Source organism: Anabrus simplex, chromosome 8 (genome assembly GCF_040414725.1).
Source record: "Anabrus simplex isolate iqAnaSimp1 chromosome 8, ASM4041472v1, whole genome shotgun sequence".
NCBI classification, from domain to species: domain Eukaryota; kingdom Metazoa; phylum Arthropoda; class Insecta; order Orthoptera; family Tettigoniidae; genus Anabrus; species Anabrus simplex.
The window spans coordinates 245,354,764-245,382,736 of NC_090272.1; the positions used below are offsets into that span (position 1 = coordinate 245,354,764).

General features: G+C 37.8%; 1 protein-coding gene across 2 annotated transcripts in view; it reads left to right on the top strand.

Annotated features, from left to right (window-relative positions):
- The first annotated feature begins 153 nt into the window (after window positions 1-153).
- LOC136879058 (histone acetyltransferase KAT8) overlaps window positions 154-27,973 on the top strand; it is a 141,801-nt gene continuing 113,981 nt past the window's right edge. The window contains exons 1-2 of one of the 2 annotated variants that reach the window (XM_067152797.2): window positions 248-372; window positions 1,883-2,012. In XM_067152797.2, coding sequence (XP_067008898.1) covers window positions 1,985-2,012 — 28 coding nt within the window. In that variant the 5' untranslated portion in view covers window positions 248-372; window positions 1,883-1,984. Of the gene's footprint in view, window positions 373-1,882; window positions 2,013-27,973 lie in introns of both variants that reach the window. The other variant, XM_067152796.2, reaches the window with a different exon arrangement.

Here is a 27,973-nt window from a genome sequence, read left to right on the forward strand (position 1 = left end):
CAGTAATTCAACACCTGCTTTGGAATTTTCTTAATACGATCCCGTGTTTTTAAGATCTGCGGCCATGAAAGCTATTTTTGGAACAATACAAATCTGTTTTGCCAATTGTGTTTTCATAACTGTACGCTCATGTTGGTACTAGAAAGTAGAAATAAACAAACTTTGTTTGGAAAATGGCTGATGGTGAGCCGAAAATAAGGGAAACTTCTCAGGATAAATTGGATACCAATATGGTAAAGCAAGAGAAAAGAAGTGAAAATATGCAACTTGAGAATAATAAGGGAGTCGGTGATAACGAAGATGAAGAATCAGTGGAAGAACAGCCTCTAGATATTGGTGAACACTATTTGGTTAGGAGAGCAGATGATTGGCGTGAGTGCATTATGGATTTAACATTAGTTTTATTACAGTGTTAATAACATAATGTGTCATTTACATTTTGATATTTTAATTTCTATCTCTTGTGAAGGTAATTCTTCGTACAGTGATTGATCTTTTTTTGTCTACATTTTGAGTAGACTTTGATTTGTATCATTTCTTGATATGAGACTATCCATTTCAGGTTCATTGACCATACTCCGCAATTATCTATATAACATTTGAAGAACCATACATCATGTCATATCCCAAATTCATTGCAAATTTAGTCCCGAGCCTTGTGGTGGTTATTTCTATCTGGCACACTAGCAAACTCAACAGTAACTTAGAAGACAAAATACTGTGTAGTCGACATACTTTGTCCTTGTGGCAGCCTCCGCATGGGATAGTTGTATTAATAAATAAAAATTCCAAATCTGGCTATTATTCACAGCGATATACAGAATAGTACAAAGTTTCAACAGCTGAAATTGGTACCGGTTATGTCATCTTTAAAAGAAAAATAAGGTTGTTTCAGGGAAGTAATCATCATTCTCATTGTATGGCCTCAGCTATCGTGCGCAGGCATTTTTTTATTTGACACCATCTGGCTGTCTACTCGTCAGTTTCGTCGTTCCGTTTTACTCTAGGCTAGATGGCGAGATCGATGAATGAACTGACAAGTGAAACATTCCTTATTGAAGATCTCAAGGCAAGGTATTTTCTGCCATGTACTGATAACTCGACGAAGATGTTGAATGAGAGGCAATGAGAAAGAAGAGAGATATGGAGTGATTTCTACTGTGCAAATGCCATGATGACTACAGACTGGAAACAAGCTAACTATACAACCTTAGGCATCTTGTAGCATGCTTCGCAGTCCACAGATTTGATTTCAGAATATGTCCAAACAAGGGATTTAATTAACCATGCCCCAGTTGCATCTGTGATCTGTGCAAGAAAAATTGTTATCGGTACCACACAATAGTCTATAAACAAAGAGTTGATTCGCTATCAAAATTTCTTTTCAGAATGGTACCTTCTGCACATCATGTGCAACACTTGTTTGTTATTATCAGGCCATTGGCTGCAGTTATTGTATCTATAGATGGCAGAGTAAACTGAATCTCTGTTTGGCATCTATGTGCGTTTAGTGAAGTAATTATCTCATGTTCGTCATAATAAAGTACAAAGTTATGTCCATCGGCAGGAGTTCGAATTACGTACATCCTGTCTTATGTTACCTTCCACAGATATAGTGAGAAAACAGGAACATTTGATAGACTGAAACTGGTTCAGATATAGGTTACAGCAGCAGTGCATTGATGACCATCATACTTGAACGTTTTGGTGAAAAATAGTGTCAGACCTAAGACGAAACGCCTGAAAAGCCTTACATCTGATATGTTTTTGACATGATCTATTGGTGAAAAATATCTAATTCCCTCCATGGGAATTTAGAATTTTCCCTTTGAAAAAAAGTATCTTTCTGTCATGTGAATGTTTTTTTTCTTTGTTTTTTCAGAGAAAACTCATTATCTCATCGATAAGCACGAGACAGAACGCCTTCTGCTGAGTTTGAGAATTAACGTCTTACCAAATGTTGATCGTGGATGCTTCATTGTAGATGTTTCCATGGTGGAGATATGAGTCAGGTGTGTACTACTTTACAGTTGTGAGAGCTGGACTATTGGAAAAAAAGAAAGGGATTCATTGGAAGCCAACAAAATGTGGATTTGGAGGAAAATGGCGAGGATATGCTGGACTCAAAAAAGGTCAATCGAAATGTTCTAAAGGAAGTCAATGAGTAACGGAGACTGATAAAGGATATGGAAAGAAGGAAGTTAAAAATTGTAGGTCACGTCCTGAGAGATAATGACTTCCTAATTAACATCTTTGAAGGAAAAATACTAGGAAAGAAAGGAGGAGACCAAGGATGTGAGAATCTTGATGGAATGTAAAGATTACCGGTACAAGGAAGCGAAGATTGAGATGAGAACGGTTGCAGCGTTTAGTGTATGATGATGATAGTTCTTTCTCAATGATAAGCCTCTCATTCAACTAGGTGAGATGTCATTTTTTTGCATATTAGCATAAGAATGAACCAGGTCCTACTGTCTGCTTTGAAATTTTTGCATTTTGGAAGTGATAACTGATAAAACAGTAAATATGTTGGAAGATGGTCCGCCTAGTCAATACTATTTATTTATTTATTTACCTTTCACCTTAACATCTAGTACATGTTTCGAGAATAGTATGCATTCTCTTCCTCAGCTAGTAGATTAAAATTCAGTATACAATAAGACCTTACTAAAATAGGGGGGGGGGGGCCCATTAAAAATTCAAAACAATGAGTATTACAATGTAACACAAAAAATTTGGATAGTACAAACATAGAATTAAAATTCCATTTTGTCAAGTACAAATTAAAAACACAATATAGTAATGTCTAATTAAATACAACGTCTTGTGATGATATGAATTCACAGTGTTGATTGAAGTTGCCTTGCGTGGTTCAAAAAAAGTTGAGTTAGGAATGAATGAAATTGCATTAAAACTTGAAGTCCTGCCGATATCCACCGTTAATGGGTGTTAAAATGATGTCTATTTAAATTAAAATATTGGACACAGCGTCGTATAATGATGTGAACTTACGGTGTCCTAGGAATTGTAATACTATCTTGCGTAGTTCAATTGGATTTGTGCAAGAATAAATGAAGTTGCGTTAACACTTGGAGTCCTGCCATTATCTTCAGTTGATAGATGTATTATGCAGCCAGGTTGAAAATAGGTTAAAATGGTCTTCTGAAGCATTTCACAGGGTGACTTCCATGTGACTCTCTCAAGATTGAGGAAACCAACAGAAAACCACAGAGAGAGCATCTCTTTCAGGGTCAGGTTTAACTGTTGTAGTGGCAGAGCAGAGGGATCCTTCACATCCAATTCTGAAAGAAGTGTCAGAACATCAGTCCTGAGGTCCACAAGAAACTTCACGCCTTTCTCAAGTCGTCCCATGTGGATGAACAGCCATGAATATTGTGGAGTGAGTAAGTTCTTAAGCCTCTCTTCACCTTTGATGACCTGAAACTTGTCACATTCTTCTTGCAATGATTTTGCTGCTTTGCATACCATCTGATGATCCACAGAATGTTCACATGCCAGGACTTTGAGAAAACCATCTTTATGTGGTTTAAGAAGATAGCGATAAGCCGAACATAGTATTTTCACTTTACTCTCAACAATCCAGCTGCTCACATTAGTGTCTCGGTATGCTAAAACTTCTTTCAATAGTTTTTCTAACCAACGTTCATCGTCTGTAGTACTTGGTCTTCTGGCAAAGTGTTCTGGCAATGAAAATATATCATCAGGATCATCGACATCTTCATTTCCAGTATTCTTTCTCACATCACACCTCGGTCTTGTGAACAAAGTTCTGTTTTTCAAATTATCTGGATCACCAGAGGCCATGCGAGACAAATGGGGAACGATCGAGTAATAACCACGGCTAGTGTTTTCAAAAAATATATTTTTAAGAGCTATAGAAGATAAAGCCCCATTTAACTGGGCAAAGCTATTTTCAACCTGGCTGCATAATACATCTATCAACTGAAGATAATGGCAGGACTCCAAGTGTTAACGCAACTTCATTTATTCTTGTACAAATCCAATTGAACTACGCAAGATAGTATTACAATTCCTAGGACACCGTAAATTCACATCATTATACGACGTTGTGTCCAATATTTTAATTTAAATAGACATCATTTTAACACCCATTAACGGTGGATATCGGCAGGACTTCAAGTTTTAATACAATTTCATTCATTCCTAACTCAACTTTTTTTGAACCACGCAAGGCAACTTCAATTGACACTGTGAATTCATATCATCACAAGACGTTGTATTTAATTAGACATTACTATATTGTGTTTTTAATTTGTACTTGACAAAATGGAATTTTAATTCTATGTTTGTACTATCCAAATTTTTTAAGTGTTACATTGTAATACTCATTGTTTTGAATTTTTAATGGCCCCCCCCCCCCTATTTTTGTCAGGTCTTATTGTATACTGAATTTTAATCTAGTAGCTGAGGAAGAGAATGCATAATATTCTCGAAACATGTACTAGATGTTAAGGTGAAAGGTAAATAAATAAATAGTATTGACTAGGCGGACCATCTTCCAACATATTTACTGTTACTAAGTCAATACGGATCCAATCCCGACCATCATGGTCAAGATTATTAATAACTGATAAAAGACGTTACATATAAGTCATTCCCGTATTGTCAGCTTCGAACAGTTTTATATCATTAAACGTTCCACCTATACAGTACTCACAAAGTTTAATCTTAAAACAAAGTATCAGGTACTTGTTTCATCCCTCTTGGGGAAATCTGCAGCCTTGCAAAGAACAAACGTTAAGTAGTAAAAATAGAAGCATATCTGAAATGTTGTTACAATTCATGTCTTCAATAACTTAACCCGTTAAGTGGGGAGCAAGCTCTTCCTCTTTACACACTACGGTGGGGAGGTGTTTTCATCATTATTTTTTTTTTTAAATACTTGGATTTATGCAACCCGACATGTATCTATCTAATATTACTTGAATATTGTGACAATAAGACACATTAATTTCGATACCGCACTGAATATTCACGATAAAGAATGATTTTTAAGCACGACATTTTTAGTGCAACAAACACATAAGTCTCATATTTCCCGTTTTTTTCTCTTATGGGCATTGTAATAGTTACTTTCCGAAACTTATACATAAGCAGTAAGCATTTATGAATCAAACTGTCATTGTAGTCCCACAAGTGCTATAATATATTGTTATACTGTACTATTATTACACTATTGAAGAATATAAAAATGATCAGAGAAAAGTGTACTCACCAAATATCTTTCTTCTCTTGTTCTGGATATGAAACTGCCGAGTCACTAATTTCACTCAGAGATTTTCAATATATATCCACACGCAGTGGCGGTGACAGTTGGGGGGGAGGGGGTTAGCGGTGCTTGCTCTGACAGCACATATTGAGACAGGTTTTGAAAAGCAATTAAAGAGTGGAGCAGTGTTTATTGATCTAACAGCTGCATATGATACAGTGTGGAGAGAAGGTATTGTGTATAAGTTCTTTAAACTGACAAAGTGTGGTCAAATGTCGCGTCTGATTAACAATATGCTCTCAAATAGAATTATCCAGGTAGTCATGCATACAAATCACAGAAAAATAAAGGTACTTAACAATGGTCTACCTCAAGGATCTGTTCTCTCTCCATTACTGTTTAACCTGTATATTGCAGACATACCTGTCACGAGCTCTCGTCAATTTGCTTATGCCAACGATCTGGCAATAATTAGTCAGCATGTGGATGCTAATGTGATAGAGAGAACTTTAAATGCAGACCTGGATGTTCTGTGTGCATACTTCAGAACGTGGTGCTTGAAACCAAGCCCTAGTAAAACGGAAACCTGCTTCTTCCATTTAAATAACCGACAAGCGAATGTCGCCTTGAAAGTGTCACTTAATGGAAGTCTTCTCCCTCACAATGCCAACCCCAAATATCTTGGAGTTGCTCTCGACCGAACGCTATCATACAGGAAACATCTAACCAACCTAGCAGCCAAATTAATGTCACACAACAACATCATCCACAAGCTTGCTGGCTCCACATGGGGAGCTTTTGCATCTACTTTGCGTACTTCAGCTATGGCGTTGGTGCTTTCCACAGCTGAGTACTGTTCTTCAGTTTGGATCAACGGCTCTCATACTAAAAAGGTGGACTCGGTCTTGAATGAAACAATGCGTGTCATTAGTGGCACAGTAAAATCTACCGGTACTCCTCTTTTCTGGTTGCCAGTGCTCAGCCACATGGAACATCCTAGAATTGGAAGATTGAACAACTTGTATAGAAATACAATAAGATATTAACCAATCCTGATCTCCCTATCCATAAAGATGTTAACGTCAGATTCAGTCGCCTCAAATCAAGATCTCCTCCTATTCAAACAGAACAGGAACTTGTTAGGAGGGATTTCAATCCAAAAACTGATTGGCAATAAGAGTGGAACAGCGTAGCTCCGATTCAATGGCAGACACTGTTCAGTTATAAGAATCTTCCAGCTGGCTTTGATTTGCCCCGCAAGACATGGGTAGCCCTCAACAGAGTACATACTAACCACTGGAGATGTGGATCAATGTTGTTTAAATGGGGTATGAGATCATCTCCAGCCTGTGACTGTGGTGCACTTAAGCAGACTATCAACCTTATTGTCACCGAATGCATTGGAAGGGCATTCACTGGATCCAGCCAGGACTTTGTGGTGGCTTCTTCTGAGGCCATACATTGGCTAGAGAACTTAGATTTAACTCTCTGAACCCTTTTGCTTGCACGATTGTTTTCAATGTTATGTGTTTATCTTGTAATTATGTGTATAATATTTTGTGCTGTATATTTAATCTTTGTATTGTTTTGTGTACGTTACCATATGCTAATAATAATAATAATAATAATAGCAGGGGTTGATTTATCATACTTGTCAAAAAGCTTCTGGATAACGTGCATACGGAATTGTAAGTGAGTGAATTTTCCTCCATGTTTTTTATAAATAACGAAGGAATTGAACATTGTTATGTCCAACAAGTGCCTGAAAATCTTTTGGTAGAATTTCTTGATTCGCTTTCAGGCAATACTGTACGGGACCATATACTGATCAGATAAATCGACCCCACCCATTGAGTCACTGTAATCTATACACATAACAGGCTTTTCTACTGTGTCCCCTTTCCTGTTTTTCACAGTGCGCATTTCAGCATCATGTATGCTACTTAGCATACACACATCCCTCTTGTCTCTCCACTTGAGAGCAATGAGTTTGTTACGATAAGCAAACGCAACTTCCCCTTTTTTTAGTTTCTTCCCCATAACATCTTTTGGGATATTTTTTCTGTTCGGTCTTACGGTGCCTACAGCATCTGTCTGAAGGTCATTGAGCAGGTCATATAGCTCCGGACTACTGTAGTAATTATCCACAGCTATTAGATAACCTTTATTCAGCAGAACTTCGGCCAGTGTAAATACAACTTTGGAAGGCTTAGTGTACTCAGAAATATCTATTCCACAAACTTCGTTTACCACATCAGTTTCCTTCCCCGTATACCATAGGAGGTTCCACACATACCCAGATTTAGCTTCACATAACTTATAAGTAGGGCCCGGATTTTTAGGCTTTAACCTATTTTTTTCCTCGCTATTTAATTCACAAATTTCTATATATTTGTTCGTTTCACACTTCCTGGAGCAGAATATGTGAATTTCATTGCACCTAAAAAACCTAAATGAGGGGTTGACACCTAAAATAACCTAACTAGCTGTTTTACCTTCTTCAAATAAAGAATGTTATTTTCCCTGCATTGTAAAATTATTTCCAGCCCAATTACAAGCAGTAGGACGGAGATAGTTGATGTTACTACCGTTAAATGCAGCATATCCCATGTTTCCCACTACATATGTGACATCTAGTGGCTCCTTGATGCATCTGATAGAAGGTCAGGAGGAACGTGAATAGTTTCGCCTCCAGTCGTCCATAGAGAGTACAGCCGGCAGAGTGTGTGGTGACTGGTTCCTGCAGTATTTTCTAACGGTAATTGCTATATAGCGAAACTATGCCTAAATCGCACTTATTGAGAAAATGCATTGCTACAGATGGACACTTCACTACAGACGGTCGAGTAGTCTTCTGTCAGGCATGTTTCAAAGAAGTAAGTTTCCCGTAACTAACCTAAAACCTGCATTGCAATACCCTGGCTCGCTTACTGAAGAGTACTTAGGATTTGGATTCTTCATTTCAGGTTAAATGTGAGCAGAAATCCCATCTTGAGCAGCATAAATCTGCAGCGGCTCACATAGCTAGCGTAGCGAAGAGAAATAAGTCCAGCAGCAACAGTAAGCAAACGTTTATTTCTTCCGCAGTTGGCAAGCCTGAAGATAACTTTAACTTTCGCCTATGTCAGGCGTTGGTGTCTGCAAACGTCCCATGGAACGTGCTAAGTAACCTGCCCATGAAAACATTCTTAAGAGACATCAGCGGCCGCAGTATACCTAATGAATCCACTGTAAGGAAGAATTCTTTGCATCCTGTTTACCAGAAGACATTAGATAAAATAAGAGAAGATATAGGCGATCGCTATATTTGGTGTTCTGTCGATGAAACATCTGACAGTTGCGGTCGCTTCATTGTGAATGTGGTAGTAGTTAAGCTGGATCAAAACGAACCAGGTAACGCTCATCTAATTCTGTGTAAAGAAATAGAACAAACTAACAACAGCACAATAGCCTGCACTGTGAGGGATGCTTTACGCATATTGTGGCCAGCAGAGAATCAAGATAGTAAGTTCCTTTTGTTAGTGACAGACAGTGCTGCTTACATGTTGAAGGCAGGGCAGGTTCTACAGTCCTTCTACCCGAGCATGCTACACGTTACGTGCTTGGCCCATGGCCTGCACCGCCTTGCGGAGGAGATTTGAAGCAACTTCAGTGACGTCAACAATGTGGTTTCTTCAGTCAAGAAAGTTTTCCTCAAAGAGCCCCAACACGTATACAGTTGTTTAAAGAGAAACTACCAACAACACCTCTTCCACCTGAGCCGATACTTACCCGCTGGGGAACTTGGTTGTCTGCTGCTATTTACTATGCTGAGCACCTAGAAGGAATTTAAAATGTTGTCAACGACTTGGATGAAACAGAAGCTTCCTGCATCGCAAAGGCCAAGAAATCGCTCGAGTGCCCGACCCTCGTCGCTTCCCTAGCATATATTAAGACACATTTTTGTTTTATACCAGAAGCTATTCTCCAGTTGGAAGGTGCAACCTGATTCCCTGGATATCATTGGCAATGTTTCCAGAAGTGAAATACATGGGCCATTGGGAGTGGCATGTTCTTCGAAGCTACAGAAGATTCTTCAACGCAGTCCTGGTTTTGAAGATATGAAAGTCATCAATTCAGTATTACAGGGAGAAAAGTATTCAGGAAAATTACCCCCACAACCTCATGCATTAGCATCTATGTACTACGCTCCAATGACGTTGTGTTCCGTTGAAAGAACTTTTTCGTCATATAAGAATGTGTTACGTGACAACAGGAAATCATTTACGCCAGACAATTTGGGTATGTACATTATTTACTGCAATGCCAAAAAATAACTTACAAAGGAAACAGTACAGTGTATTCTCTGTGTATTTTTTATGAATATGACAATGTAAACTTTTGTGAAATAAGTACATAAATAAATTTTAGAGAACTACCAAAACCACAAAATATTGCTGCCTGGAGGCAAAACCTAAAATAACCTATTTTAAGAATACAAAAAACCTAAAATGAAGGTTTATGCTGCCTAAAAATCCGGGCCCTACTTTTTTTTTTCAAAATGGCGCCCGGTAATGATGACGTTGTGTTTTATTCTCCGAGTAAATTAACCGTAAAATGTGACGAAAAGTGCGGAAAATGTCGAAGATTAGTGAAAAATGGAATGTTGTGTGATTCATGTGATCGATGGTGGCATTATAAGGTTGACAGACTGAACTCTTTAATATTAGGACTGTATGACAAACACGCTCCGATGAAGCAAATTTGAGTTTCTCACCCTTCGTCTCCTTGGCTAACAAATGAAATAAAGTCGGTCATGGCAAATCGTGATGCTTGGTATAGGCGATTTAGGCGAACTGAAAGCACTAGTGATTTCGAAAATTACCGTATTCTCCGAAATCAAGTTAAGAAATTAATTCGTAACAGCAAGTATAAATATATTCAAGAGATAACAAACAGACGAAATTCAGCACTAATATGGAAACATTTGCATCATGACCATGCAGACACCCAGTATACCACTTGATGATCTAAATTCTCATTTTACGAAAGCAGCATACACTAATAATGATATTACTGACAATAATGACTATGATGCTAACTATCCTAATAATGATAATAATAATAATAATCATCGCGCGTAGAGGCGCGCGGCTGTGAGCTTGCATCCGGGAGATAGTAGGTTCGAATCCCACTATCGGCAGCCCTGAAAATGGTTTTCCGTGGTTTCCCATTTTCACACCAGGCAAATGCTGGGGCTGTACCTTAATTAAGGCCACAGCCGCTTCCTTCCAACTCCTAGGCCTTTCCTACCCCATCGTCGCCATAAGACCTATCTGTGTCGGCGCGACGTAAAGCCCCTAGCAAAAAAAAAAAAAAAATCATCATCATCATCATCATCAACCAGTTGATGACCTAACTGATGATATTAACGCCATAAATGCTCATTCCCGAGTAAATCAAATAAAATTCACTTTCAAAAAAGTTGGGGCGAACGATGTGAAGCGTGTAATTTACTCCCTCAAGTCTGATGCTCCGGGTAATGACGACATACCATTATCTTTCATAAAAAATATTTTTGGTGCCATATTACCTATTCTGACGCATATATTTAATCATTGCCTTGTACAGGGAGTATTCCCAACTGTGTGGAAGCACGGTATCGTCATTCCTATTCCTAAGAAGAATTGTCCTAGTTTACCATCAGATTATCGCCCTATATCCATTCTCCCACCCCTTTCCAAAGTACTAGAACGCTTGGTACACGAACAAGTCCTCACTTACTTGACTAACTTCTCACTGCTTGACCCTTACCAATCTGGTTTCAAGAAAGGACACAGCACAACGACTGCCCTACTGAAAGTAACTGATGATATCCGACAGGCAATGGACACTCGACAAGTGACTGTACTGGTTCTTCTTGATTTTTCTAGTGCTTTTGATACTGTTGTTCCTCAACTGCTACTTTCAAAATTGGATTCATTAAATTTCAGCAAGACGGCAATAAACTTTTTCAGTTCGTACCTCAAAAATCGCCGTCAGTGTGTCAAAGTAAATAATAGCAGATCTGAGTGGCTTAACAAACCCCTCGGTGTCCCCCAAGGGTCTGTACTTGGACCATTGCTGTTTGCAATTTACTTACACGATGTTGCCAAATCGATTACACATTGCAAGTATCATCTTTATGCTGATGATCTGCAGATCTACTACCACTCAAGAACTGATAAAATTCAGAGTGCTGTAGAAAAAATTAATGCTGATTTAAGTCTCATAAGTAATTTTGCATTGAGTAACAATCTCAAAATTAATCTTCTTAAAACACAAGCAATAATCATTGGTACTTCAAAAAACTTACACGTCTTAAAACAATACGAAATTCCTCCTGTAGCACTAAACAATACCATTATTCCATTTTGTGAAACAGTTATGAATCTTGGTGTGGCTATAAGCGAAACATTGAACTGGTCGCAACATGTGATGAAAGTGTGCCAAAAGGTATATCAAAGCCTGCATCCTCTGAAGCGGTTTAAAAATATATTTCCTCGGTCCTTGAAAATAAAGCTCATTCAATCACTCTTGTTTCCAATTCTCGAATACTGTGATACAGTTTTTATTGATATCAGTAACGAGCAAAGCATGAGACTGCAACGTGCCCAAAATGCATGCATCAGGTATGCATTCGACATACAACCATACGCCCATGTATCCCCATTCTATACACAATTATCTTGGTTACGACTGAATGACAGACGTAGACTCCATGCAACTACTTCGGTGTATCAAGTGCTTTCTGAAAACACTCCTCCTTACCTATCCACCAGATTTCGCTACCTTAGTTCCCTGCACCTGTTCAATACCCGGTCAGGCTGTACGCTAGAAATTCCTGTGCATCGAACCGCAACCTACAACAGATCGTTCACAATCTCCGCCACGAGCTGGTGGAATGAACTCCCCAATGACATCAGGGAAGCTAAATCTAAGACAAAATTTAAAATCCTTTGCCAGCGTCATCTTTTAAGCACTTCCAGTCTTTCTTGAGTGTGAATGGGATGCATGAATGAGAGTGAATATGGTTGTTTATTGCAATGTGTTCCTGTATATAATTTAGTTATACTTTACTCACCTTAGTTTAGTTAGTGATACTTTAGTTGCTTTAATTATACTTTAGGTTGTAAAGATTTCATATGTTTAAATTTTATGTAAAATATACATTGTATATACATGAAGTGGTTAAGTGTAAGAAAGGGCCGGGAGCCCTAACTTCGCCACAATAAAGACGCTTTTTTAATAATAATAATAATAATTATAAGTGCGTAAATTGCCCTAGAGACGTAAAAACTAATGAAAATATTGACTGGATTTGTGAGCAGTGTGTTCGGAATGTTGTTGTTGGGGACGGCGTTGACGAAGCACCGAAAACAGTCGATGAGGAATATAAAAGTGCATTAGAAATTATAAACATTCTAAAAAAGGACAATGAGACTCTTAAAGTTGAAAATCAAGAATTAAAAGAAACACTGCGATCCCTAGAATTTGGGACTGACCATTCTTCGAGTGATATACCGGTACAAGTAACAAACTCGAGCACGTGGTGTCAAGTAGTTCGTGGATGGCCGGCCAAGAAGAAATCTACAACTGAATTTCCGGAAATAAACATCAGAAATAGGTTTTCTGCCCTAAATAATTTAATTCTGGAAGAAAGTGATCGCGCGCGTGAAACCAAATCATCGCGATCCGCTGCCGTTGCCGTGCCGAGTTTAAAATTTAGGCCTAGAATTCAGATTCAAGACCCAGTTGGGCCTAAATCAGCGAAGGTAGCTGTGTTTGGTGATAGCCAAGGAAGGGGAATAGCGGGAGTGATTAACGACGAGAATATAGCAGCAACCGGAGAAATATATCCAGGAGCTTCTATCAGCAGTGTTGTGGAAAATGTAGAAGCAGCAACTAGGAACTTCGGGAGCGGCGATGCAGTGCTTATCATCGGTGGGACGAATGACGTAGCTCACGACGACGCCAAGAATGTAAGACCACAACTTAAACATACACTAGGGAAGCTGAACCACACTAACGTTTTTGTAGTGAACGTGCCCCACAGGCATGATTTGAGTAGAGACTCGTGTGTGAACATTGAAGTGGACAAGGTCAATACAGATAATGTTAAAATTTTTAAACATTTTCGGAATACTCAGGTTATTGAATGCAGCAGTTTTGGGAGATACTGTTATACAAAACATGACCTCCATCTAAACAATTCAGGTAAACAAAAGATAGCAAATATTGTTCTAGATTTTATTAATCTTAAGATATGTACTGTAAAACAGGCAACTCCCTTGAGTTATAATACTGACCACGAAAACTAGTAGAAAGAGCCAGCTGTACTTCAAGCTGGCTCAGTCAACTAGAAAAAGAAACTCAGGATAGTAAGGAATTTCAAGTTACCCAATTGCAACAGTCAAGTTTTAGGGAGGAAGGGGGTCTGAGATTGCTCTTGGTAAACTGTCAAAGTGTAGTAAATAAACAACTAAAATGCGGTACATTGATGGAATCTTACGAGACTGATGTGGTGATAGGAGTGGAATCGTGGTTGAAAGAAGGAGTGGGTAATAGAGAAGTATTTCCAGAAGGGTACACAGTCTGTCGTAGAGACCGAGGAGATAAAAAGGGAGGGGGGGGGGGGTGTTTATTCTGGTGAAGGAAACTTATTGTTCACATGAATGGTTTACCGATGAAAGGGATGAAATATTAGGGATAAAATTAGTTTTGTGATAATATGAAGGAGGTGGGAATTATAGGAACATACAGGCCTGGAAGAGAGGAAAGAGACATGGAAATCTTTGAGAAAATAATAGATTATACTCGTAAAAACAATAATGATATGGTAATAATTGGAGGAGATCTAAATTTGCCTGAAGTTGAATGGAATGGAGCTGCAAGTGAAGCCCATGAACAGAAACTGGTAAATAAGTTAATTTGGGAGGGAGGATTTACACAAGTAGTACAAGAACCGACTCGTCTCAATAACTTACTAGATGTATTCTTGGTTAAACCATGGGAAATTGTTGATAAAACTGAGCTAATTGAAGGAATAGGAGACCATAAGGCTGTAATAATGGATGTAGGACTCGTACCAAAAAGGCTTAATAAGAGGGTTACACAAGACAAGAAATTGTACAGAAAAACTAAAGTTGATGAATTTGGGACTTACCTTAAATCACAATTCAGTTGTTGGATTAGTGAAGGGAGTAACGTGGATACACTTTGGGCTAAATTTAAAGGAATCATTTGGGAAGGAGAGAAGAGATTTGTACCTGTTAAGAAGGGTAAAATAACCTCAGACCCTGTTTATTATACAAAGGAAATAAGAAAAAAAAAAAAAAGAAATGTAGACTAGTAAACAGGAAAATCAAAGAGGGTAGGGAGAGTAGAGAAACTAGAAAACAGCTAATGAGGGAACTGAATAGAGTGAAAAAGGAAGCAAAAGAGAATTATATGAATGGCATACTTCAAGAGGGTAATGACCACAAAGGAAAATGGAAAGAGCTGTATTCATATATCAGGAATCAAAAAGGAAAAGGAATCCAAATTCCTACAATGGTGGGAGAAGGGGGTGAACACTATTTAACAGATACTGAGAAAGCAAACCTATTTAGTAGGGAATTTAGAGATTCAGTAGATGATTGTCAAGAGTTGGAAACCGAAACAGAAGATAGAGGGGGAGAGGGACAGAGGGAAACAAGAAGCTTCTCATTCACAAACGAAGATATTTTCAGAGAAATCCAACTGCTCCAGCAAGGAAAAGCAGCAGTAAGTGATCAAATTACTGGGGAGGTATTAAAGACAATGGGGTGGTACATAATGCCTTATTTAAAATTTCTCTTTGACTATGTCATAAATAATAGTGTAATACCAAAGGAATGGAAGGAATCTATAATAATACCAATTTATAAAGGAAAGTGTGCTAAAAGGAAACCAGAGAACTACAGACCAATCAGCCTGACCAGTATAGTTTGTAAAATACTGGAGAGTTTAATATCGAAGTACATCAGAGGGATATGTGATGATAAAAATTGGTTCATGAGGAGCCAGTATGGATTTAGAAAGAAATTTTCTTGTGAGGCACAACTGGTGGGATTTCAGCAGGACATATCAGATCAGTTGGATTCAGGAGGCCAGTTAGATTGCATAGCCATAGATCTTTCCAAAGCCTTTGATAGAGTGGAACATGGAATATTATTAAAGAAATTGGAGGGAATAGGATTGGACGTAAGGGTTACACGTTGGATAAAAACATTTCTAAATTCAAGGGTTCAGAAAGTCAAAGTAGGAAATAATGTATCTCAGGAAGAGAAAGTTTGGAAGGGAATTGCACAGAGTAGTATAATCGGTCCGTTACTTTTCTTAATATACGCAAATGATTTAGGGAACAATATAACATCAAAAATAAGATTGTATGCAGATGACATAATTGTTTATAGGGAAATAAACAACATTGAGGATTGTTCAGAATTACAAAGGGACCTTGAAAATATCCAACAAAGGGTTAAAGAAAATAATATGAAGGTTAATGGAGGCAAATCAACTGTTACAACTTTTACAAACAGGAGCTTTAAAACTGAATTTGAATATACTTTGGATGAGGTAGTTATCCCAAAAGATGGCAAGTGCAAATACTTAGGTGTGAGATTTGAAAGTAATTTGCACTGGAAGGGTCATATTGATGACATTGTTGGGAAATCATACAGATCGTTACATGTCATAATGAGGCTACTTAAAGGATGCAACAAAGAATTAAAAGAAAAAAGTTACTTGAGTATGGTTCGTCCATTATTGGAATATACAAACAGTGTTTGGGATCCTTACCAAGAATACCTAATAAAAGAAATAGATAGTGTGCAGAGGAAAGCAGCAAGATTTCTAACAGGGGATTTCAGGAGAAAGAGTAGTGTATCAGAAATGTTAAAGGAACTTGGGTGGGAAACTTTAAGTAAGAGAAGGGTAATCACATAAATGGGATTGTAAATAAAGGGTACCGATCTCTACACATGGTTATGAGGGTGTTTAGGGGTTGTAGTAAGGATGTAAAGGAGAGTGCATATAAGTCTCTGGTAAGACCCCAACTAGAGTATGGTTCCAGTGTATGGGACCCTCACCAGGATTACCTGATTCAAGAACTGGAAAAAATCCAAAGAAAAGCAGCTCGATTTGTTCTGGGTGATTTCCGACAAAAGAGTAGCGTTACAAAAATGTTGCAATGTTTGGGTTGGGAAGAATTGAGAGAAAGAAGAAGAGCTGCTAGACTAAGTGGTATGTTCCGAGCTGTTAGCGGAGAGATGGCGTGGAATAGTAGACAAATAGGTTTGAATGGCGTTTATAAAAGTAGGAAAGATCATGATATGAAGATAAAGTTGGAATTCAAGAGGACAAACTGGGGCAAATATTCATTTATAGGAAGGGGAGTTAGGGATTGGAATAACTTACCAAGGGAGATGTTCAATAAATTTCCAATTTCTTTGAAATCATTTCGGAAAAGGCTAGGAAAGCAACAGATAGGGAATCTGCCACCTGGGCGACTGCCCTAAATGCAGATCAGTATTGATTGATTGATTGAAAACTAGACTTATAGGATTATATAGAGCCTATACAGGAGAAGAAGCATGGGGAGATATCCGTGAGAGGCTTCAGTTGGAAAATAATTATATCGGCAGGACTGACCACAAATATAAAATTAGAAGGAATTTTAGCAGAAGCGATTGGGGTAAATTTTCATTCATTGGGAAGGGTGTGAAGGAGTGGAACAGTTTACCGGGGGTAGTGTTTGATCCTTTTCCAAAATCTGTACAGATATTCAAGAAGAGAATAAACAGCAACAGAGAAAATAAATGAAGTGTTAGAGGGCATTCGACTAGTGCAGGTTATTGTAAATAAAAAAATGTGTGTGAATAAATTAATTCCATCCCCTGGTCTAAGGAGTTTGGACAGCCAAAGTAGGGGACTGCCTGTAGGGGTGAAGTACAGTGGGGACTTTGAGGGCCCTGGGACCGCTACGGTAGCTGTGAAGGCCCTTCAGGAACTCTGAAAAGTGGTGGCAAAAGGGGCTCTGGTTAAGACGCAGCAGGTCGTTATGCTACTTAGGATCCAGAACGGGTATTAAAAAAAAGATAGTAAATAAATAAATGCAATGTAAATATTAATCTTATACCAGTTGTATAGTATCATTTGAAGGAATTCCACATACTGTATATCAGTTGACTATATTTGTTAGTAGTACAGGAGATATTATAAGTAGAATTTTGTAAACAATATAAATTTATTAAGGATGAGCTGTGTGTTTAATAGAAAACATTGTTAGCGTAAATTGTATAATATTGTATTATAGGAAAATTTTCCTCTCTTGTTAATTTAATATTAAGTGCTTGACAATAATGTATTTTAGTGTACGATTTGCCACCGAGGTAGACACCTCATTTGCAAATAAAGAAATTTTGATTTGATTTGATTTATTTTGATTTGATTTGAAGATTCCATACCAAAGCGCGACCGTTTCTTCGGTATGTATACCTTCCATCCCAGTCTACCTTTCCACATTAACAGGCTCTCGTCGATAGATAGGCGATCGTCTGGGGTATTTGTGGTTCTGAATTTTGATAATAGGTCATCTAGAACTGGCTTCACTTTATACAATTTGGGGTGAACCCGTCTATTATATGCTTCATTGTCTGCAAAATGCAAAAATTTAAGTAAAAGGAAAAATAATTTCTCAGGCATAATTTCATAAAATACAGGAATAGCTAACGGTTTATTACGAGGAAAGTAATGGACTAATTTCGGCTTCTGAACAATACCCTGCAGTAATAAGATCCCTAAAAAAAAGTTTTATTTCATTTTTGTTAGTGGGTACCCAGTCTCTCTCACGACTTCTTCTTTTCACTTTTGCCATCAACGAATTCGAGGTAATTGTTTGCTGAGCATACAGATTTGTTTGCTGTGCAATAAGATCACAAAGTCCGTCATCTATAAAAAATTCGTAAATTTCTTTGGGCTGTTTCTTATCTAAAAGTTCACCCTGGATTCCAGCATTGTAATTTATTGGAAATCTTGCTCGCTTACAACCCCGCACATCCCATTCAGCCTGTACAGCAGCAGGATTACCGTCATTCGCAGATTCATTTTCACTGCTTTCACTGGAACTCGAACTCCGCACCAATTGAACCGGTCTTGGAACACTACTAGAAAAGCTACTTCCCGGAATATTTACTAATAACGGAGATTCATCGTCACTTTCCGAGCTGAAGTCACTACAACTTTCATCTTCGCTATTATCAAGGATATCACGAATAGTACAATCACTTGGAATATCCCTCATCCCTTTAAACATACTGTAATACGATATAAAACAAAATAAAACTCTAACACATTTCAAAAACGCAAAAGGAACACACTGAAGCTTTTATTTATCGTGAACTTAGTACAGCGCAGGGCCAGTTATGCGGCCTACTGAAAAATGCACGGGCTGAATGTGATGCGGCGCTTCAGCGATTTTTGCACTCAACAAATACGAACGAAACAGAAAGGGGATTCCCTGTCACAATACCGTTCTTACTACCTAGTTAAAAAAAATCGAAGAGATGGCAGCACCTTCCAAAGCATGTGAGGAAAGTTTCGAGGCTCGCTCCTAATATTGAAGATAAGAAAAAAATAAAAACAGTCGCGCGTCTGGAGCCGCATCGCCCTCCCTAGCGCAGAGTTTGAAGTGCGGCTGGAGCCGCAAGCCCCGCTCTACGGGTTAACACTCAGTACACAGCACAAGGCCACTCAAGGCTTGCCTGCCAAGACAAGGAATGACATTTCAAGGAAATTGCTTCATATACAATATTACAACATAAGCCCAGCAATTTTAACTTCTAACTACACAACATAAAATGTTTCCCCTGTGTAAATAGGTTCAGTTTTTCCACACACTGGTTTTATCAGTAAAATGCATAGTACAAATAGTAGCAAGAAAACCAAGACTGCACAACAAGTTAAACAAGTTATAGAATTTTATCCATAACCTATTTGCTTGCAAACATAAAGACTTTTATAAGCTTTTTTTAAGCAGGTTTTGATTGTATGTTAGCACTTTCATGTTAAATGGCGCACAAGGACCCTATAGATTTAAGTTACCCAGGTGGCAGGAATATACCACGATAGTTGCCACATATACTGCAATAACCTTACTTGAACATGGTGATGATAGTAGCATTCTTCAGGTACTTGCTGAGTTTCCCAGAATAAAAGGATTAGAGTGAAGAGTCTTGTCTTTAAGGAATGGAATATTGTCAGGTCCAGGTACCTTTCTGGATTTCAATTTGTTAAGAGCTTCACGTATGATGGTGGCATTCCCATCCATGCCTGCGTGGGCTGTTGTGGTACATCTCGGATGAAGTCCTCAGCTGTGGTAGAGTGACGATTTAAAAGAGTGAAGAAGTGTGTGTTTCCAGCGCTCCCAAGATATCATTGCTATAAGTAAATGTGGTAACATTCATTGTCGGCTGATTTTAGAGCTCCTGTTGAGGAATAAATTGGTCCATGTAATTCTTTAAACCCTGCAAAGTTCCACAGATCTCTAGCATCAGGTAATCTTTGAAGCTCTTGAGCTTTCTGTTGCCACCGGTTGTTCTTCATTTCCTTATTTGAGTCTGGCATTTCCATTTAGGATCTTGTAAATGGGTTTTCTTCAAGCTTGATTGGTCAGTACTAAAGGGATATAAGAGCTTGCTTTTTGGCATCAATGAGGCTCATAATTTCTGCATTTTTCCATTGTAGTCCTCAAACCAGTCTTGACTCTTCTTCGAAACCAATAGATTTCTTACCTGACTCAAGGAGAACAGTTTGAATTGTTGACCATTCTTGCTCCACGTCATTTGTGATAGTGGGATTTGATGCCAAGCCCTCAGAGATCGCATTCTGGAACTGTATAGGTGGATCAGTCTGATAGTTTATGGATGTCAATTTGGATACACTTGTATAATTTTTACTGAACGCTTTAACTCTCTCATGGACGAATTTTGAAATAGAATTTTAAAAAACTAATTCTTATGTTTCTAGACAGGAAATACAATAAATAATACCATCTAACACAAATTTCAACAAATTGACTGTTACAACTGTCAAAAAATGACAGGCCTCATATGAGGCTTAAGTTTACCAATGACATCTTTTTTAGAAAGGGAGTTAGGGATTGGAATAACTTACCAAGGGAGACGTTCAATAAATCTCCAATTTTTTTGAAATCATTTAGGAAAAGGCTAGGAAAACAACAGGTAGGGAATCTGCCACCTGGGCGACTGCCCTAAATGCAGATCAGTATTGATTGGTATAAATAGATGCATTGCAACAGGTATCTAGAAAGCATGGTTTAGCCCTCTTATAGTAATGTTTACTCAAATATAAATAATAATACATCCATATACTAGTAAATAGTAATAATACATAAATAGCACAGCAAAATAATTCATTCCAAATCAATTTTTACTGCACAGGTGAATCTTTATATCTGAGGAATGCACATACTGTATGTATAGGGGAGTCATATCTTCCTTGCTTCTTCCCCTGAATGATGTAACACAGTCTTCTTGCTGCTTATTCCAGCATGTTGTCAGCAATGGTGGAAAGTCTTGTACCATGTGTCAGACTCTAGTACTGTCTTAGTCTTGCATATCGTAAATAGGTAATCATATAGTTGATACTAAAATACGCTTTCAACTCTTGGACTGTAAGTCTAAAATTTTCTCTACCCTTCTAGGTGGCATACAAATTACTAGCATCAACTCTTTCCTGTATGAACTCTTCAGGGAATATGGATAAACATAATTTATCGGCATCCTGCGGTTCAATATTTGATGTATGTGTACCCTGAAATTAAGGAATGTTGCCCACAAGACCATTTTCTTTCTCACCAAACTACAGAAGTGGCCATGGATTTATCTGAAGGCAATGTATTGTATCGGTCGCAAGTGATGGTGGTTGTGGTGATAACTCCTGAGAATCATTTACACTATTGGGTGAATCATCGCCACTGTTTGATGGCTGTGGCTCCACATTCTCAGATGGGACCCAGAGTTCATCCTCCGATCCAGAAAAATCATCTTCTGAGCTTAACGTGTACAGCATGTTATGGATCTCACGTGTTGATAGCACATCCCTCAATCCTGCGTCTAAAAAATAGTATAAAATGTAAGGTTAGAATCCATCCTACACCCTTCAACACAGATAGGCCTCATATAAGGTCTCACATTCAAGCACAAATAACATGATCTACAATAAAGATAGTTGTTATAATGTTACGTATTCATGATTTCACATGCTTTCCAATCCTAAAAATAATTTTGCTTACCTCCTAGTTGATATCTGCCGAGCAACACAGGTCACTGAACATTTGCAAATGCAATAACAACACAACTTCAAAGAATATCACAGCAGAGATGCAAGTTCTGGGTCCGTATGGTGCTGCAATCTGTCCCACGCTCATGAAACTATAAAATGACCTTACCTGAGGTCTATGTGTAGCAATGGAAACATAACAGAAAACATCTGTTGTCATGGAGACTTAGCATGACAATTCAAATATCAATTAATTTCAGACCTCGTATGAGGCTTTCATGCACAAGAGGGTTAAGGCCCTTCAAAGGATACCTACCTTCCTCACTTATCAGCAAATCAGCATGAGATCTTTTTCCTCGGTCTTCTATAGGTTCATCACTTGCTTAGGTAAGAGGCTGGTTTCAGCAATTTAAAACTAATGTCTACAATGAGAGAACTCTATTTAAATGTATTGGTTTATTGACCATTTAAAACAACATCAGAAAAAAACTTGTGATATTTCACAACAGCTGATCGTCATACTCAATCCTGACCATTTAAGAACAAACGAATAATAAAAACGATTATGAGAGACGCTGGCTTTGGAAACCTTAACTCAATTGCCTGAAACCACCATCTTACGAAGAATAAAATAAAGAAAGTCTGGAGATCCCTAAGATTGGTTTCCATGTAAGACTGCATGTACCTCCATAATGGTTCATGATAATCCGATAATCCAGCCCCTGTAATGTGAGCTCTGGACTCTTGGTATAATTAAGGCAGTCCAATCGGTATGTGCCACACAGTGGTTGTACGGCACGGACCCTTAATTGAATCGAGGTGACCTGCGACTATGTCATGGACCGGCATCTAACTTTGTTATGCATAAATATCTCCAGGATAATTTAAATGCAACCACCTGTTCAATACATACTACATTTAATGTAGTTTGGATCTACATGAATTTATATGGATTTACCAGGTATATGTTTCACCCTATTTTGGGCATCTTCAGCCTGTAGACAACCTTAAGGTCAAGGTCCAGGACCTTATTTAACCCTTATGTAATATAAATTATGAATATTAATGTTACACAGTAATAACCTCTTAAAAATTAACATGCCACAATGATATATATATATATATATATTGAAATATGTTCCTTAACTGCTGCCTAACTTTTGAAACATATTAAACTGCATTTAACTTGAAAAATCTGAATATCTTCATTTAAAATGGAAAATCTGAAAATTAACATTCATTAAATAAAATACACACTCGTCGAACCTTGTACTCACACTTACTTGTTACCTGCTTACTTACACATACGTTATTTGAAGGGCGCCAGCTGTCACTCAGTACAGCAATAATAGAATGAGATTCTTGACTATCTCTAGGGTGTGGGGTAATAAGCTTACTTTTGACAACATACCATATAAGTTCTGGGAAAAGGAGATTGGCGTTCGGTTTCCCCATTAATTTTGAGGTTAAGATATTTTACTGTCAATGAAATGAAACTATGAATTCGTTTGATAGAACAATATATATTCTTTAAATAATATATCAAAAAAATAGTGAGTCTTGTTGCGATAAAACAGATGAGAATGTGAAATTATGACATTGCAACTGAAAGAAACTAGGCATGAATTTGAATTCTTCTTGACCGGACATTTAACAATTTATACGAAATATTTCCCTCACTGATTCACTTGACTGTACCTTTAACACTTTGAGTGTAATTACGACGTAATCCATTGCTCTGGTGTTTACTGTAGATGTGTCACGCCTAACATGGTGATACATCCTTGAGACTGCTTCTTCTCCATATCATCTGACTTCTTTGTAAGTCAATATGGTATGACCTCTTTGCAGGTCCAGGGTTGCCCTCTCTGACTCCTTGGTAAGCCTTGCGTCCGCGTCTTCCACTAAGTGACGGACCAACCATTTGGTCTCACTCTCTCAATGACCAATAATTAATGGCTCACTGAGTCTTCTCCATCTCTCGTTCACACTCGTTGGCTGACCACCTAAGGCCTCTTGATCTAGTAGACTACTTCACTGTACTGCATCCGTATAAGTAATGACTGACGCTACAATATGGAGCTACCTTATATAGAAGTTGGTTGACACAACTACGTAATCTCCAGAAATAACAATGACATACTCCCACCTATGCGACAGATATTACATCCAGTGGTGAAATAGCCGCCGGCTCTAACTCGCTGAGCGCATATTCTAAATAAAAACGATGACATAGCCAAGGCGCGGCGATGACTTGGCAGAATCGCCACTAATCTTGCACAATGTCCCCACGTCACACTCAATCTCTGATATATACAACAATTCTCACTGTACAGGTATTGAGTGTTATACTACACATACGTATATATGTATACATCTAAGTGCAATCTTGCAAGCAACAGGCAATTGCAAAATTGAATAAAACGGATAATTACAATAATAGTACAATATCACAGATAACATAATAATAATAATAATAATAATAATAATAATAATAATAATAATAATAAAATACAGATAAAATCATACAATAATAAAAATACAGATATCATCTTGTAACGGGATTTGAACCGTTACAATTCGCCTCCCTCATAAATAAATCGAAGAACAAAGAATCGATTGATTTATGAACAAAATTATATATATAACACTGACACAGATAAACACTATAAATGAGTATACAACAATAATTTTCTTTTTCAGCATCCATACATTTTATAATACATCACATATATGAGAATTCTTCTCGCACATTGTCATCGTAGATAACTGTTCAGTGTCCCATTCTCATACAATTCACAAGAGCATAGCCCTTAATTTAACACACACAAATAATTTTCAATCAATATACAACATTCTTCTCCTTTTTTTTTTTTTTTTAACATATCAAAATATTTTGTGAAATATCACTTATATGAGAACTTTTCTTGCATATCGTTATCGCAGTTAACTGTCCAATGTCCTGTTCTCCGTTTATTTGTCACACAGTACATGACAATGTAGCACTTATTCTTCCAATACACCAATACGACACTTGGTTCACACGCATATCGCAGATGTTAGTTTTATTTTGCCAGTTTCTCACAAAATTAATCATCTTATTCTTATCTCAACAAATCTCACGTGACGTACTTCTTTAAGTTCTTAATGTTGTAAGTACCGACAATCTTCCCTTCCTGATCTTTTAAGGAATATGCACACTTCCCGATACGGCTCACAATAGTGAAATACCCCTGATACAAAAGAAAGAATTTAGACATATTTCCCGCCTCTGCAGATGATGAAATGGAACTCTGAGTAGCACTCTGTCACTCAAACTGAATCAATTTTGCCCTCATTAACTTACATATCTCAACAAATCACATCCTCCTTGGCAACAATAATTAAAGGATCAATACTATGGCTACAAGATGGTTCAATTATTCCGTAATCCAGCATAATGCTTATTTGTTCTTAGACTTCACTAGCATTTTTAAGTTGAATGGGGTACTTACCTCCCACAAACGATCTATGGTCATGTACTACAAACTTATGTTCATATACGTGTTCTTCCTCACTTACCAATAAATACATCTCGATGCTTACCTAACATCGAACTCAATTACTCCTCCTGTAATTCACTCAAATTACCTCACGTCACTGCCTCATACCGACTATCCCTCGGATACTGGTCGTACAGGCACGTAACACACCCAACAAAACATTTCCTCTCACTAGGAACAACTTCACTTACCTCTCATATATTTCCAAGAACACACGTCACCAACACACTTACCTCAGACCATCATAATTAACACGTACTTCTTTGCTAGATTACTCCCAGAACAAACACACACTACCTAAATCAAAGTCTACTCTACTTCCATGATTTGCAACCAAGTCAGCTCCTAAAACAACTGAATACACAAGTTCCGGTACAACAAGGCCTAGTTGAAACTTACAATTATCTTTACTTATGATTGGTACCGCTATTATTTTATTTACTCACTTTGACTCACCCAACGGCTGTTATAAGATCTGATAGTACCTTCACTTACCTTCTTCATATCACAATTTCCATCATCGGAGTTATTCCCTCACTACTTACATCACATTCTCGGCATTACAAGTACTTCACTTTAACAGATCACGTCTTACGTCTAACTTACTGCTACTATTAATTACTTCATTATCTACGACTACGGCACTACTTAATTATCTCACTTAACATTACTCAGGTCACAATCACACTATACTTAAATCTACTTTCACTACATAACTACTTATACTACATACCTGTTCATCTACTACCTTCAGACTGTTCACTTAATTTATCCGATTCCCTGTGAATCTGAAATACTCTGGCTCGATAACGACACCTTGATAACATTCATATTCGGCTTATCATAATCCCTCTGATATCTCAAACCCGTACGCCTCCCATCTTCCGATTCTCTCTCGTTACTCTTCTGACCCTCTCTCTCACAACTCAAATACATACGCCTCCCATCTTCCGATTCTCTCTGATTACTCTTCTGACCTTCTCTCTCATAACTCAAATACATACGCCTCCCATCTTCCGATTCTCTCTGATTACTCTTCTGACCTTCTCTCTCATAACTCAAATACATACGCCTCCCAATTTCCGATTCTCTCTCGTTACTCTTCTGACCGCTATCACCATCAACACAACTATTAATCCTCTGCGGATCATGATCACCCCCTCTCCTCTGATACACGGCTAACATTTTCCCCTCTCTCTCTACTACACTACTTTCCCCAGACATCATGCGCTCTCTCTCGCGCGCGCGCCCTTGCACACATTTCTTCCAAAGCCTATCAATGGACACTTTAATCTCTCCTAAATTAGACATATCATCCCAGTACACTCGAAACCATATTTTACTTTCACCGATAAAAACATTAGACAAAATCTCCAACACATATTCCCATTCAGTATTATTATTCCTCAACTTACTAGCAAATCTTTTCTCAACTATTTTCACAAACTCTATAGTATTAAACTGTTTTCCAGAAAACTTGGTTAAATCACGATCCCTACTGAACAAACCACTCGCCACTATCATTTCTCCCGTCATCTCACCTGCAAATTCAAATTCCTGCCGAATCAATCCCTGGCAGTTCACAACTTCTTCTTCTTCTTCTTCTTCTTCTTCTTCTTCTTCTACTTCCGCTGCTCTCTCAGAATTCTCTTCCACTATTCTCACGTCTTCCTGCAATTCTTCCTCTCTCTCTCTCACCTGCTGTGATAGCATTTCCTGTTCGTTCCGTAGTTCACTGACTTCCACAAGTTTGCTTTCAATTTGTTCAATTCTACTAATCTGTTCCCTCGTATCTTCCCTAACTGCATTGTAAATTTTGTCCAATCTTTTCTCGACTACCTCATGAATTTCTTCCCGATTACTCGAAATTTTATTTCTTAATTCTTTGATATTCTCTGTACAAGTTCCTTTGACATGCTCAATTTGCGTATGAAGATCGCTCCGACTCGACTCCATTTCTTCTCTAAGGTCAACACACTCTTTATTTACCTTATCTTCTAACTTAGATATTTGACTAGTTACCTCTACTATCTTAGTATCTATTTTAGAATTTAGTGATTCACTTAGCCCATCTATTTTATCATTAATCGCACTGTTACCATTAATCAATTCTTTGATTTTACTACTTAGAGAGTTAATCTGTTTATTACAATTTTCATTACTACTATCAATTAATTCTTTCATCTCTTTCTTATTATTTTCACTCATCTTTTCCATTCGTTTATTACTATTTTCATTACTATTACTAATTAATTCTTTCATCTCTTTCATCTCTTTCTTATTATTTTCACTACTATTACAAAATAATTCTTTCATCTCTTTCATCTCTTTCTTATTATTTTCACTAATGATCTCGGTAAATCTGGCCATCATCAAATTTATAGAATCTTGGTTCATTCCCCCCGCGATTTCCTTTTGAGTTTCAGTATGCTTCTCAATTTCTGCACTTTCCTGAATTATCTCAGAAGCTTCCATCGTATTCACCTGTTCCCTACTCTGAATTTCACCTTGGATGTCCGCAGAAGCAATGACCTCGTCGTCACATGACTTGTTATTGTCTTCCTTGTCCATCTTTGGTTCACTAGTGATAGTACGCGATCTCAAATTAATTTCCCTCTTCAAATCCCTTGACATATCCCCAAAATACAAATATATATCACAAAATTACACTCTTGACATTTACCGGTAATAATTTCCGTTGGCTTAAATGCGCACACTCCTCCCAAAATGAACCTATGATATGCTGTCATTCAGACCAAGTTCTGAATTTATTCGAGCCCCACGTTGGGCGCCACATTGAAATATGTTCCTTAACTGCTGCCTAACTTTTGAAACATAT